General features: G+C 54.4%; 1 protein-coding gene across 28 annotated transcripts in view; it reads left to right on the top strand.

The window, feature by feature from the left end:
- Positions 1–15233, top strand: part of MLXIPL (MLX interacting protein like) — a 52095-nt gene that overhangs the window by 14247 nt on the left and 22615 nt on the right. For 12 of the 28 annotated variants that reach the window (XM_035279999.3, XM_078354990.1, XM_078354992.1 and 9 more), the window contains exon 2: positions 14118–14224. In XM_035279999.3, coding sequence (XP_035135890.1) covers positions 14118–14224 — 107 coding nt within the window. Of the gene's footprint in view, positions 1–6391; positions 6716–14117; positions 14232–15233 lie in introns of those variants that run through there. The other 16 variants (XM_035279987.3, XM_035280005.3, XM_035280008.3 and 13 more) reach the window with 3 other exon arrangements.

Below are 15233 nucleotides of genomic sequence, written 5' to 3' on the forward strand. Positions count from 1 at the left end.
ATGGGTGAATAGTAAGGTGAATGGACAGATTATAAATGAGTAGACACATAGAGGAACAGACAGATGGGTGGGTAGATTGACTATTAGGGTATAGATGAATTAATAGGTAAAGAACTGAATGGACAGATGACTAGATATTCGATTGATCTCTACCTTGCTGTCCTTCTTCATCTTCTTCTCCTGTTCCTCTACCTCCTCCACTCACAGCCTCAGAACACAAAGATCAGTGATTCTTAGTTGGGACCAGAGGTAATCTGCACAGGACTTTTTGTCCCACACAGGATTTGGTATTTGCATAATTTAGAAATATATGAGCAATATGACTGCTATTTATATTATCATTAAACATAAATATAGGCCGGATATGGTGGCTCACACCTGTAATCCCAGCACTTTGGGAGCCCAAGGCAGGCAGATCATCTGAGGTCAGGAGTTCGACACCAGGCTTGTCAACACAGTGAAACCCCATCTCTACTAAAAATATAAAATTTAGCTAAGCATGGTGGCACATGCCTGTAATCTCAGCTACACGGGAGGCTGAGACAGGAGAATCACTTGAACCTGGAAGGTGGTGGTTGCAGTGAGCCGAGATCAAGCCACAGCACGCCAGCCTGGGTGACAGAGCAAGCCTCTGTCTCAAATAAATAAATAAATAAACAAACAAATAATTTTTGAGAAGAGGTCTCGCTCTGTCACCCAGGCTGGTCTTGAACTCCTGATCTCAAGAGATCCTCCCGTCTCAGCCTCTCAAAGTACTTTGGATTACAGGCATGAGCCACTGCTCCCAGCAAACTCACAACTTTCCGTAGAACAACTGGGGTACTTCTGATATGAAAATGAATCTGGTCCAACTTCTTCACTTTGGTGTAGTCATATTTATCCAATTTTCCTTCATGGTTTATTCACCCATTTTACAGACACAGAAACTGAGGTCCAGACAGGGGAAGTGACTTCCTAACTTGCCACCAGTTAAAGACACAGAGACTCGTCTCTCTCGCCCTTGTCTGCTTCTCCATCCTCTTCGCACTCAGTTAGCTTTCCCCTTGCCATGTCCTCCCATAGACCTGATGCATCATCTCTCTCCTCCCCGCACCTAGATGCCAATCCACCCCTAGCCATGGCAGCGGCTTCCTGAGTATCTAGCCTGGTAAGAGGAGCTGAGGGGTCGGTGAAAGAGGCAGAGGCATGTTCCCGACTTTAAGGTGCTCAGGCTGTTTAGGGCACCATCAAATCCCAGACTGTCATCCAGGAACCATGGCTTACACCTGGAATCCCAGCACTTTGGGAAGCCCATGCAGGTGGATCACAAGGTCAAGAGATTGAGACCATCCTGGCCAACATGGTGAAACCCTGTTTCTACTAAAAATACAAAAATTGCTGGGCGTGGTGGCACGTGCCTGTAATGCCAGCTACTTGGGAGGCTGAGGCAGGAGAATGGCTCAAACTTAGGAGGCGGAGGTTTCAGTGAGCTGAGATTGCGCCACTGCACTCCAGCCTGGCCGACAGAGCGAGACTCCATCTCAAAACAAACAAACAAAAAAAACAGGAAAAAGAAAAGAAGCTAACGTTTATGGAGCAGGTCCGCAGGATCTTTACAACATAGCAAAAAAAAAAAAGAAAGAAAATAAAAATTGGCCTGGCATGGTGGCTAATTTTTGACATTTTTTGTGGAGACAGGTTTTCGTCATGTTACCCAGGCTGGTTTCAACCTGGGCTCCAGTGATCCTCTTGCCCTGACCTCCCAAAGTATTGGGGTTACAGGTGGTGAGCCACCACACCCAGCAGTGAGTTTTGCTCTCAAGGAATTTGCCATCTAGTGGGGAGGAAAAGCATGTGCATCACTCACTGTGAACGCAGACGATGAAGTTAGAGTTATATTAGAACAAGCGCGGTGGGGACTTGGAAGTACCAACCTGAAGAACTTGGGGAAGATGTCAGAGGTGGGGCTGCAAGGTCAGGTGGGCGTTCCCAACCAGGAAGGGCAGTCTAGGTGAAGAGTCTGGAGGACCAAGACTGGGAGGCAGGGAGGACACGATGTCTGGTGTGACCGCTGGGGGCAGCCAGGTATTCACACCGGTTAGGACTTTGCCTTGCACCTCCATGGAGCGTGAACAAGATTTGTTTGTACAGAGGCTATAAACCCCCGGTGATAGTACAGCGGCCAGGAGAGACAGCAAGAAGGTGAGCAGACCAGCTTACACCATGGCTGTGCTATCATCTGGGCAAGGGTGCCCTGAACAGGGGGTGTTAGCTGTGGTCCCATTACAAGTGACTCACACTTCTAATCCCAGCACTTTGGGAGGCTGCAGTGGGAGGATCGCTGTGGCCCAGGGGTTTAAGGCTGCAGTGAGCCACGATCGTGTCACTGCACTCCAGCCTGGGTGACAGAGCAAGACCCTCCCTCTAAACACGGGAGAAATGAGACTTTGTGGACGTCCTTGCATTTATTGGATACTGTAGTGCTTGGTCGTTTTGCATAACACAGGTAGGATTTGTCTTTTCAGCAGTCGGGCTTCTAGAGGTGCTATTGGCCCCTGGGGGAGGGCAGAAGTGAGAGGCAGATGCCTGCTGAGGGGCAATTCATGGCTGGGAAGGAGGGATGTTGGGGGAAGGAGAGAATTCACTCCTAATACTCCCACACCACTCAGATCCAGCTCAGAGGAACGTCTCTGAAACCGCGGGAGACAACTCTTGATGTTTTCAGAGCATGGGGAGAGCATGATGGGGTGATCTGGAGACACAGCCAGCAGAGACTTGGAACCAAGATTGCAGGACCCCCAACAAATCGTTGAATTCAGGTCAGGCGTGGCGGCTCACGCCTGTGGTCTCAGCACTTTGGGAGGCCAAGGCGGGTGGATCTCTTGAGCCCAGGTGTTCAAGACCAACCTGGGCAATATAGTGAGATCCCATCTTTACAACAGCGAAGACAGGAAGAAACAAAGAAAACACTGAGTTCAGCCTCCCCACTTTACAGCTAGTGAGGTAGATCCCCAGTAAGACAGATTTGCCCAGGGTCATTCATGGGATTAGCAGCAGAGCAAAGATCAGTCCGGGTTTCACCTGAGCCAGGGTCCCGGAGCCAGGAGGTCCCAAGAGAGAGGAGAGGGCGAAGCTGACACTTCCTATCCAACACCCCCACAGCAGCCCACCAGCTCCTCTTAGCCTCATGCCTCGTTCTTCAAGTATCCCCCAAGTCTCCGGGGACCCAGTGTGGGGGTTCAGAGATGCTAGGACGCAGTCTTGCCTCAGTGAGGGAGTGGGGGCAGCAGTCAGACAAGAACATTGGGATAAGTAATGATCCTGTCAGCCTCTGTTCCAAGGGTCTCAAAAGATGGTTAACAGCCACCTGACAGCCAGGCATGGTGGCTCACGCCTGTAATACCAGCACATTGGGAGGCTAAGGCAAGTGGATCACTTGAGGTCAGGAGTTCGAGACCAGCCTGGCCAACATGGCAAAACTTTGTCTCTACTAAAAATACAAAAACTAGCTGGGTGTGGTGGTGCACACCTGTAGTCCCAGCTACTCTGGAGGCTGAGGCAGGAAAATCGTTTAAACCCAGGAGGTGGAGGTTGCAGTGAGCCAAGATCGCACCATTGCACTCCAGGCTGGGCAACAGAGCGAGACTGGCTAAAAAAGTTGGGGTGGGGTAGGGGCACTTGGGTTGGATATGGCTCTCTGAAGCAGGGCAGAGCACCTCCAAAAGAGGGAGACTAGCGTGAGCATCAGAACCCTCCTTCCCAACCTGGCAGGGATTGGCAGAGAGAATGCACGTCCTACAGAGGGCAGCAGGGAGGAGGGAGCGGAACAGCTGGGGCTCCTGGGAATGTGGTGTGGCTGTCTGGCAGAGACAGAAGACACACCCAGCCAAGGGAGGTGGGTGGAAGGGCTGGCCAGTGGGCAGTCTCCAGTAATTGCTTTCCTCCCTCGGCCAGTGGCTGGGGCCCACGGGGCACTGCCCTTGTGATCCTGGGTGCTGTGTGAGCGGCTGGCGCTGTGGCTCACGCCTGTAATCCCAGCACTTTGGGAGGCCGAGGCAGGCAGATCATGAGGTCAGGAGATTGAGTCCAGCCTGACCAACATGGTGAAACCCTGTCTCTACTAAAAATACAAAAATAATCTGGGTGTGGTGGCACATGTCTGTAATCCCAGCTACTCAGGAGGCTGAGGCAGGAGAATCCCTTCAACCCTGGGGGGCAGAGGTTGCAGTGAGCTGAGATTGCACCACTGCACTCCAACCTGGGTGACAGAGTGAGACTCCATCTCAAAAAAAAAAAAAAAAAGGTCAACCTTTTCCAAGGCTGCAATACATGGGTGACCACCTCCTCCCCTTTCCCTAGTGTTACCACACGTAGGGTACTTGCTGAAAAGCCAGGGGAGCTTAGCATCTGCTTACAACTCTGTCCTGTCCCCACCCACTAGGGACATCCTTTCAGGGAAGTCTGGAAATTTACTAGAGCAGGCTTTGCTGCTGCCCCTCAGAGATGCTTGGGTGTGTTTTTGCTCTCCTGTGCTTCTGAACACATCTTTGAAGCTGTTAGTTAAAGGCTCTAGTGAGGTGTGAATGCCTCAGTCTGGTTTCTGTCCTCAAGGGAAGAAAAGGGCCTTCAGAAGCAGAAACAGGCCATACGCGGTGGCTAACACTTACAGTCCCAACACTTTGGGAGGCTGAAGTGGGAGGATCACTTGAAGCTGAGAGTTCGAGACCAGGTTAAGCAACAGATTTCATCTCTACAAAAAAAAAAAAAAAAATTAGTCAGGTATGGTGGCATGAGCTTGTAGTCCCAGCTACGGGGGAGGCTGAGGTGGGAGGATTGCTTTGGCCCAGGAGTTTGAGGCTGCAGTGAGCTATGACCGTGCCACTACACTCCAGCCGGAGTGACAGAGCGAGACCCTGTGTCTAAAAATATATAAATAGGCTGGGTGCGGTGGGCCAGCCTGGGCGACAGAGTGAGCCTCTGTCTCAAAATAAATAAATAAATAAATAAATAAGCAGGAACAAAAACTGGACCTCAGTGTCAGTGAGAGAAGGAGCACAGAGTTCCTGGGTAGATGCCTGCCTGGGGGATGCCCACCTTCCAGTGAGCCACCTGCCCCACTGGTAATGATCCCAATAGGCTCAGGTAATCCCCTCGGGCCTCTCCGTGCAGGTGAAGTAATGGTCGCAATTTTTTTAAATAGATATGTTTTCTTAAGTATTTTATTTTATTGTTTGTGACAGGGTCTCACTCTGTGGCCCAGGCTGGAGTGCGCACAGTGCAAGATCTCAGCTCACTGCAACCTCCGCCTTCCAGACTTGTGATTCTCCCACCTCAGCCTCCCGAGTAGCTGGGATAACAAGCACGCACCACCACACCTGGCTAATTTTTGTATTTTTAGTAGAGATGGGGTTTTGCCATGTTGGCCAGGCTGGTCTCGAATTCCTGGCCTCAAGCGATCCTCCTGCGTTGGCCTCCCAAAGTGCTTGGATTGCAGGTGTGACCCACTGCACCCGGCCACCATGTTAACTAGAGGTATTAATAACCTCCTGCGGGCCAGGCCCTTCAGGGGCGTTGCTTCGCACCCACCACACAAGGCCCCTGAGAGGTGAGGGTTTCCAGCTGTGTGGAGGACCCAGCGCTAATATGGGGGGTAGGTGGAACACAGGAGTTAGGTGAGGGGAGGTGGTGACCTCTGGACTCACAAGAGGGTGTCCCTGAAAGCACAAACCCCAGGTCCTGAGGGGCCTTCAGGCTCAGGTGTGACAGGGGACCCTCTTGTTGTTGTTAAGACTGGGTATCACTTTGTCATCCAGGCTGGAGTGCAGATCTCCGCTCACTCTCAAGCGATCCTCCCACTTCAGCTTTCCGAGTTCGTGGGACTACAGGTGCACGCCGCCATGCCCGGATAATTTTTGTATGTGTTGTAGAGACAGGGTTTTGCCACGTTGTCGAACACCTGGGCTCAAGGGATCCTCCCACCTCAGCCTCCCCAGTAGCTGGGATTACAGCTTCTCTCCACTGCGCGCAGCTAATTTTTGCATTTTCTTTTTGTAGAGATGGGGGAGGGTCTTGCCATATCGCTGAGTCTAGTCTTGAACTTCTGGCCTTAAGCCATCCTCCCGCGTTGGCCTCCTAAAGTGCTAGGATTACAGGCATGAGCTCCTGGCGCCAGGCCTGACCCTTAAGATCCCTTTGGACCAAAGTAGGGGCTGTTCTATCAGGGACTCCCAGGACAGGGGAGATAAGCCCAACTCGGGGGAGCGCCAGGGCCGCGGGTTCTCACCTGGCGCACAGATTATGCTAATAAAGCCCCGCCCCGCCCCATGCCCCGCCCACCCAATCAGCCTACGAGGCAGGGGCGGGGCTATGTTAATGAGGCCAGTCTGCCCACGAGCAGTTCCCCGCGGAGCCGGGACCAGGCGGTGGCGGCGGCGGCGACAGTCATGGCCGGGGCGCTGGCAGGCCTGGCCGCGGGCTTGCAGGTCCCGCGGGTCGTGCCGAGCCCAGACTCGGACTCGGACACGGACTCGGAGGACCCAAGCCTCCGGCGCGGCGCGGGCGGCTTGCTCCGCTCGCAGGTGATCCACAGCGGTCACTTCATGGTGTCGTCCCCACACAGCGACTCGCTGCCTCGGCGGCGCGACCAGGAGGGCTCCGTGGGGCTCTCCGACTTCGGGCCGCGCAGCATTGACCCCACACTCACTCGCCTCTTCGAGTGCTTGAGCCTGGCCTACAGGTGAGGGCGGCTTTGGGCGTCGACGGGCCCGGCCATCGAGGGTCGAGGAGGGTGGGGAGGGGGGGTCCGGGACAGGACTGCGCGCTGGGGTCCTCAGCACCCCACCCGAGCCCGGCCCGGCAGCTCCTAGAGGCTCTGATCACGCCCTGGACAACCCCTTTCCCCCAGCACCGGGGTCCTCTGACCGCGGCCCAGCCCGCTGGCCCCCAGCGGACCTGCGCAGTTCTGATTCCCGTTCTTCCCCCATCTCCTTCTCCCCAGGGCGCAGACCGCCTGCGCCCCACCTCCACCTGGACCTCCGGGGCCCCTCTCTGGTCCCGGCTCCTCCGTCCCTCCAAAGTGCCAGGCGTCCCAGGTCCCTAGGCCACCCACGCGCATCCCCACTGTCCACTCTGAAGCCACTCCACCCGACCCCCTGCAGGCCTCGGCCCTCCCCCAAGCAGCCCCGGCCCAGGCCCGCCCAGTTCCTGCGCCCTGAGATACTCGCCGCTCCCCTGGCTGTCCCAATACATAACCAAAGTGGACTCAAACTGGCCTAGTCTCTCATCCACCTCCCCGCAATTGCTGAGACACCTCTTCTTGATGTGCTGCGTCAAGGGTGGCGGGAGAAAGGAGGGTGTCCCAGAAATGTCTAAGAGGCGCAGCTTGCAGAGGTTACGCCGGTGCCCGGGAGGGAAGCCTGGGCTCGCCTACCCGCGTCACCGCCCTAGGCTGAGCGCCTGTCGCTGCCTGGGACCCCAGCTCAGAGCCTCCTAGAGCGCACCGGCCGCGCCCGGCTTCCTCTCCACGCCCCACGTCCCAGAGGAGGGCGCGAACCCGAGGCCTGGCCCAGTGCCCTGGAGCAAAGTTCCCCGGAGCGGAGGGGCCAGGATAAATTATCAACCGAAAACCCGTAGGGGAGAAAGGGGGATCGGCCGGCCTTGATCTTTCCTCTGCGGCGCCTCCTCCTGTTCTGAGAACCGATGGCTACACTCTGGCACCTGCCGCCCTGCAGGGGATCGGGAGCTGGGGTGGGGACTGGGTGGGAGGGGGGAGTGTTGCCTGTCCCCAACCGCTGCTGCCCAGCTGCGACCCCATTGGCTGGAGGCAGAGTAACCTTGGCCCACAAGCTCTGGCCCCGGGCCCAGGTCCTGTTGCAACCCGATCGGCCGGGGCGTCAGACCCGTGTGGAAAGTTCAAATTCCCGTCCCTTCTCCCTCCCTCCCCAAATGTCACGCGACTGCCTGGGACGGGGCATCTAAGGTCCTGGTACACTCGATGCCGGCACTCCTCCTAAGATCTCCCATTTCCCACCCACCCCCAACTTTGGCTTCTAGTTATGTACTACCCATCATTCCACTTGGGGGTCCTCACTTCCAACCCCCACCCTGACCATGGGAGAGGTGACCAAAGAGGAGAGGTTCTGGGGAGCTGGCAAAGTAGGGGACAGAGCACACCCCAAAACTGCCCCCCACTAAAAGGCTGCTGACTCAAGGCTGATGTAACCCCAGTCCGAGACAGCTGGGGTAGAGAGGACTGTGTTTTCTCCCCAATCCTCAAATATTAATAGTAAGTCTCTCTGGCCGGTGACAGGGGCTCATGCCTGTAAGCCCAGCACTTGAGGAGGTCAAGATGGGAGGACTGCTTGAGCCCAGGAGTTGGAGACCAGCCTGGGCAACATAGTGAGGGCCCATCTCTACCAAAAAAAAAAAAAAAATTTTTTTTTTTTGAGACAGAGTTTCACTCATTGCCCAGGCTGGAGTGCAATGGCACAATCTGGGCTCACTGCAACCTCCACCTCCCGGGTTCAAGCAATTCTCCTGCCTCAGCCTCCTGAGTAGCTGGGATTAGAGGCATCGGCCACCATGTCCAGCTAATTTTTTTGTATTTTTAGTAAAGACGGGTTTCACCATGTTGGCCACACTGCTCTTGAACTCCTGACTTCAGGTGATCTGCCTACCTTAGCCTCCCAAAGTGCTGGGATTACAGGTGTGAGCCACCTTGCCTGGCCAAAAAGATTTTTTATTAGCCAGGCATGATGGCCCATTCCTAGTCTCAGCTACTCAGGAGGCTGAGGTAGGAGGATTGCTTCAGCCCAGGAGGTTGAGGCTCCAGTGAGACATGATCTCGCCACTGCACTCCACCCTGGGTAACAGAGTGAGACCCTTGGAAGGAAGGAAGGGAAGGAGTGAGGAAGTGAGGGAATGAGAGAGAGAAAGGAGGGAAGGAAGGAAGGAAGAAAGGGAGGGAGGGAGGAAGGGAGGGAGGGAGGGAACGAGAGAGACAAAGAAAGGAGGGAAGGGAGGGAGGGAATGAGAGAGAAAGGAGGGAAGAAAGGAAGGAAGGAAAGAAAGGGAGGGAAGGGAAGGAGGGAGGGAGGAAGGGGAAGGAAAGGGAGGAGAAAAAGAAAAGACATGGGGGGTTGGCACAGTACCAGGAGAGCTTCTAGATTTCCCCATTTGGTGAAGGAAAAGCCCTGAGACTTGAACTGTGGACAGTGTTTTAGTCCTCAGAGACCCCAGTTCCAGGGGTTCCTTGCAGGGGAGCAGATTGCTGAGTGTCCCAGGGGAGTGACTGTATGGGAAGGGACAGTAGGGCGGAGAGTCCAGAAGGTGGTGGGAAGAATGGCCGGCTTGACCCAGGGGCCAGCCTGCAGAGGCCTGGCAGGGTTTCACCCTCCGCAGGGCAGGGTGGGCAGAGGGAGGATCAAGGAGGCCGTGTTCCGTGGCTCTGTGGGTGGAAGCCCCAGGGAGGCAGTTTCTGGAAGCTTCAAGGATGCACTTGTTCATGGTCAGAGCTGGCTAGCTTTAGGAAGAGTGGCCTCGAGGGTGCAGGGGAGCAAACAGGACCTGACTAGGGGTCAGTCTAAAGGGAATTCCTGCAAGGTGAGAGGTGGACAGCTGAACTTGGAGTTCCAAGGTTTTCTCCACCCCTCTCTGAGTCTCAGAGTTGTCTCTTCTCCTGCCCCTCCCCCCTCCCCCTCTTCCTCCCCTTTCTCCCTCCTCCTCCCCCCTTCCTCCTCCTCCTCCTCCTTTTATTTGAGACAGTCGCCCAGGCTGGAGTGCAGTGGCATGATCTCCGTCCACTGCAACCTCTATCCCCGAGTTCAAGGGATTCTCCTGCCTCAGCCTCCAGAGTAGCCGAGGTTACAGTCTTGCACCACCATGCCCAGCTAATTTTTGTATTTTCAGTAGAGACGGGATTTCACCATGTTGGCCAGGCTGGTCTTGAACTCCTGACCTGGGGTCATCCACCTGCCTCAGCCTCCAAAGTGCTGGGATTACAGGCATGAGCCACCACACTCCGCCCTTTTAATAGTTTTAAATAGAGGTGAGGTTTCACTGTGCTGCCCAGCTGGTCTTGAACTCCTGGGTTCAGGCGATCCTCTGACGTCAGCTTCCCAAAGTGCTGGGATTACAGGTCTGAGCCACTGCGCCCCATCAGATTTTTCTCTTGGTCATAAGAAATGGTTTTTTTGTTTTGAGTCAGGTTCTCACTGTTACCCAGGCTGGAGTACACTGGCGTGATCACAGCTCACTTCACCCTTGAACTCCTGGGTTCAAACGATCTGCCCACTGTAGCCTCCTGAGTAGCTAGGATTGCAAGTGTGCACCACCATGCCCAGCTAACCTTTTTTTTTTTTTTTTTTTTTTGAGACAGTGTCTCGCTCTGTCGCCCAGGCTGGAGTGCAATGGCGCCATCTTGGCTCACTGCAACCTCCACCTCCTGGGTTCAAGCAATTCTCTCTGCCTCAGCCCCTGAGTAGCTAGGATTACAAGTGCCTGCCACCACACCTGCTAACTTTTTTTTTTTTTTTTTTTGAGACAAAGTCTCACTCTGTCACCCAGGCTGGGGTGCAGTGGCGCTATCTTGGCTCACTGCAACCTCCATTTCCCAGATTCAAGCGATTCTCCTGCCTCAGCCTCCCAAGTAGCTGGGAAGACAGGCACGCACCACCATGCCCAGCTAATTCTTATATTTTTAGTAGAGACGGGGTTTCACCATATTGCAGGGTGGTCTCAAACTCCTGACCTCCTGATCCACCCACTTCTGCCTCCCAAAGTGCTGGGATCACAGGCGTGAGCCAGAGTGCCTGGCCTGATATTTGTATTTTTAATAGAAATGAGGTTTCACCACATTGGCCAGGCTGATCTCAAACTCCTGGCCTCCAACAATCCTTCTGCCTCGGTCTTCCAAAGTGCTGGGATTACAGGTGTGAGCCATGCCCAGCCAGTCATAAAAAGTTCTCGAGCCATGGTGTTAGGCTCTTGCTCCAGACTGGGTCCCTTCCCTGACAGCCTCAAATCCTTTGCTTCCTCCTGGGTTTGGAAATTGTCACTGTCACATGTCCCCCAACCCTGCCTGGGTTCTGAAGATCATAGCCTTAGCATGGAAGCGGGAGGGAAGGCAGGCAGGTCAAAAGTGGGACGCAGGGTGATCAGAATGGGCTGGGAGGTTGCTGGGATACAGGCAGGGACAACAGACTCAGGAGTTGCCCACCAGGTGCCACAGAAGTAGCTGACCCAGGAGGTAGCAGAGTCTCCACCCCACCCCCACCCCACCCCTATGTCTCCCTCCCAAACAGATGGTGTTTATCTAGCTCCTGGAGGGAGGGGACCAGCCAGTGGGCCAGGGCGCTGGGCTGTGTATCTTATTTGGGTAATGAGGCCTGTTGTCTCCGGTTGGGGGAGGCAGTCCCCCACCCCCACCCCAAAGCAAACACAGGAGCTTGGAGACCAAGGAAGAGAGGAGACTCAATGATCAAGGCACTCAAGGGGCTGCTATGAGGAAAGAGGCTGCGGAGTCAGATCAGCACCCACCCATGTTTCACCCCCAGAATGCAGGGAAGACCCCAAAAGAAGCAGGCATGGTTTTCTGAAAGACTAAGCCTTGGGAGCCAGGCACGGTGGCTCGCGCCTGTAATCCCAGAACTTTGGGAGGCCAAAGTGGGCAGATCACTGGAGGTCAGGAGTTCGAGACCAGCCTAGCCAACATGGAGAAACCCCATCTCTACTGAAAATACAAAAATTAGCTGGGTGTGGTGGACGGGCTCCTGTAAACCCAGCTACTTGGGAGGCTGAGGCAGGAGAATCACTTGAACCCGGGAGGCAGAGGTTGCAGTGAGCCGAGATTGTGCCATTGCACTCCAGCCTGGGCGACTGAGCGAGATTCCGTCTCAAAAAAAGAAAAAACAAAATTAGCTGTGAGTCAGCTGTGATCCCAGCTGCGGGCTGAGGCAGGAGAATCGCTTGAACCTGAGAGGTGGAGATTGCCAAGATCCTGCTGCTGTCCTCCAATCTGGGCAGCAGAATGAGGCTCCATCTCAAAGAAAAAAAAAAATGGCTAAGACTTGGGGCCTCAGCCTTCCCATCCGAGTAAGGGACGGAGAAGGTGGGCCAGAGGGACTGGCTTGTGGATGGAGAGGAGAGAGGGCTGGGGAGACTGTCGGGGGTCTAACACCCTGAATGTCTTGGCTTCCTGGGTCAGCTTCCTGGAGGCAGCAGGCTTGGCCTGTGCGTAGCAGGACCCTGAGAGCCAAGCCCCTCACCAGTGTAGAGCTCTTCCATCCAATGTTTCTTTGTTTGTTTTTCAAGACAGGATCTTGCTCTGTCGCCCAGGCTGGAGTGCACTGGTGTGGTCATAGCTCACTGCAGCCTCAAACTCCCAGGCTAAAGAGATCCTCCCACCTCTGCCTCCCTAGTAGCTAGGACTACAGCTGCATGGCACCATATCTGGCTAATTTTTAAAAATTGTTGTCGAGATGGGGTCTTGCTGTGGGCTGCCCAGGCTTGTCTCAAATTCCTGGGCTCAGGCGATCCTCCCACCTTGGCCTTCCAAAGTGTTGGGATTACAGGCATGAGCCACCATGCTCAGCCCATCCTATGGATTTGATAGACGGCTAGGGTTAGAGTGAGGGTGCTCTGTCTCCATGAATACCATTCCCCTAGCCTAGCTGCCTTCCTTTGGGCTCTGATGGTTCGTTGCCTTCTGCAGACCCCTGAGAAGGGAAACACTTTCTCTCTAAGTCCAGGCTGCCATCCTGGGATTCGGGGCATGGCAGACACCGAAAGGGCTGTGTGATGAAGGCAGTAACTGCCACTGTTTGTAAAGGGGGTCCCTTGTCCCAGCATGGTGGCTCATGACTGTAATCCCAGCACTTTGGGAGGCCGAGGTGGCCAGATCGCTTGAGGTCAGGAGTTTGAGACCAGCCTGGCCAGAATGGTGAAACCCCGTCTTACTAAAAATACAAAAATATTCAGCCGAGCATGGTGGCATGCACCTGTAATCCTGGCTACTCAGGAGGCTGAGGCAGGAGAATTGTTTGAATCTGGGAGATGGAGGTTACAGTGAGCCAAAATTGCACCACTGCTATCCAGGCTGGGCGACAGAGCAAGACTCTATCGCAAAAAAAAAAAAAAGAAGAAGAAAGAAAAATACAGACAGAGTTTCCCTCTCTACCAGATAGACAATGGTCACATGGCCATCTCCTTTGCCCTTCCTGGGCCTAAGGAGGCCTGCGGGAGTCCCCGCCATATGACCTTGGACCTGCCCCTTTTCCTCCCTGACCCTCAGGAAGGTCATTTTTTTTTAGATGGAGTTTCACTCTTTTTTTTTTTTTGAGACAGAGTTTCATTCTTATTGCCCAGGCTGGAGTGCAATGGCACAATCTCGGCTCACTGCAACTGCCTCCTCCTGGGTTCAAGCAATTCTGCCTCAACCTCCCGAGTAGCTGGGATTACAGGCATGCGCCACCATGTCCAGCTAATTTTGTATTTTTAGTAGAGATGGGGTTTCTCCTTGTTGGTCAGGCTGGTCTCAAACTCCTGACCTCAGGAGATCCACCCACCTCCTCCTCCTCCCAGGCTCAAGTGATTCTCCTGTCTCAGCCTCCTGAGTAGCTGGGATTATAGGTAGGTACCACCATGCCCGGCTAATTCTGTATTTTTACTAGAGACGGGGTTTCACTATGTTGGATTAGGCTGGTCTCAATCTCCTGACCTCAGGTGATCCACCTTCCTCGGCCTCCCAAATTTCTGGGACTACAGGCTACTGCCCCCAGCCCAGGATGGTCATCAGTAAGAAATGGGCCTGAACAGTCTCCCCAACCAGCTTCCAAGGCCTGCCAGGACATTGTTGTATCCAGGGCCAAGCTGGTCAACAGGTTTCAGCGGCTTTTCTCTGTAGTAGATTGACAAACAGGTCTACCCCGGGAACAAACGGGCCGCTGGTGGGAGTCTCGGGGGGGATTTTTGAGTGTCTGACTCTCTGAGTTGGAATTTCAAGCAGGTTGGGTTGGGGGGAAGCGGATGTGGAGGGTCCCTCGAATGGCAGCTGTAGGTGGATGCCTCGTGATGGGGAATATAGGGAGCAGCCCCCGCGGCGGCACTGGGTCTCCCTAATCCGCTCCTCTCCCCTTTGACAGTGGCAAGCTGGTATCTCCCAAGTGGAAGAATTTCAAAGGCCTCAAGCTGCTCTGCAGGGACAAGATCCGCCTGAACAACGCCATCTGGAGGGCCTGGTATATCCAGTGTGAGTGGTGGGTACCACCGGGCTCCCCAGCCAGGAGGGACCTCCCCCTCTAACCCTCCTGCCAGACAGTTCTGCACGGGGGCTGCCCGGGAAAAACCCTGGGACCCTCACAGCCAGCACTAGCAGGGTTCTGCCAGCCTCTTTTTTTTTTGAGACAGAGCCTTGCTCTGTCACCCAGGCTGGAGTGCAATGGTGCCATCTCGGCTCACTGCAACCTCCGCCTCTCCGGTTCAAGCGATTCTCCTGCCTCAGCCTCCCAAGTAGCTGGGACTATAGGCACTCACCACCACACTCTGCTATTTTTTGTATTTTCAGTAGAGATGGAGTTTCTCCATTTTGGCCAGGTTGGTCTCGAACTCCTGACCTCAAGTGATCCGCTCACCTTGGCCTCCCAAAGTGCTGGGATTACAGGCATGAGCCATCACACCTGGCCCTGATGGCCTTTTAAGGGGAGACCAGGCTCCAGGGGGTCTTAGGAAATGTGTCCCAAAGGGTACTTTCCACTGTGAAGCTGGGCAGAGCAGAGGTCACTCCTCAGAAGCACTAGGGTAGGCTGAAATTTAGGGTATAGTTCAAAGCCCATCTTGCATCCCATTAAGGTAGTCCGGTGCCTTAAATGCCAGGGTAAAAAGGGTCATTAGACACTAGCTAGGCCAACTGCCTCACTTTGGGAATGGAGAAACTGAGGCTCCTGCATGGGTCTCCACCAGCGTTTCATTGAAGTCCTTCCTGAACACCCAGTGGGTGCCCACGTGAATTGGGCAGAGGGAACCCAGAGAGGCCATGCCTTATAACGGAAGCAATTCTGGACTTAGAGTGGCCCAGAGCTGGTTCCTCCACCCCATCTCTGCCCCTTGCTGGCTGTGTGACTTCAGGCTATTTGCCTAGCCTCTCTGAACCTGCTTCCTTATCTATAAAAATGAGGCCAACAGGCTGGGCACGGTGACTCACACCTGTAATCCCAGCACTTTGGGAGGCCAAGGCAGGTGGATCATGAGGTCAGGTGTTC

The sequence above is a fragment of the Callithrix jacchus genome, chromosome 2 (assembly GCF_049354715.1).
Source record: "Callithrix jacchus isolate 240 chromosome 2, calJac240_pri, whole genome shotgun sequence".
Taxonomy (NCBI): Eukaryota; Metazoa; Chordata; class Mammalia; order Primates; family Cebidae; genus Callithrix; species Callithrix jacchus.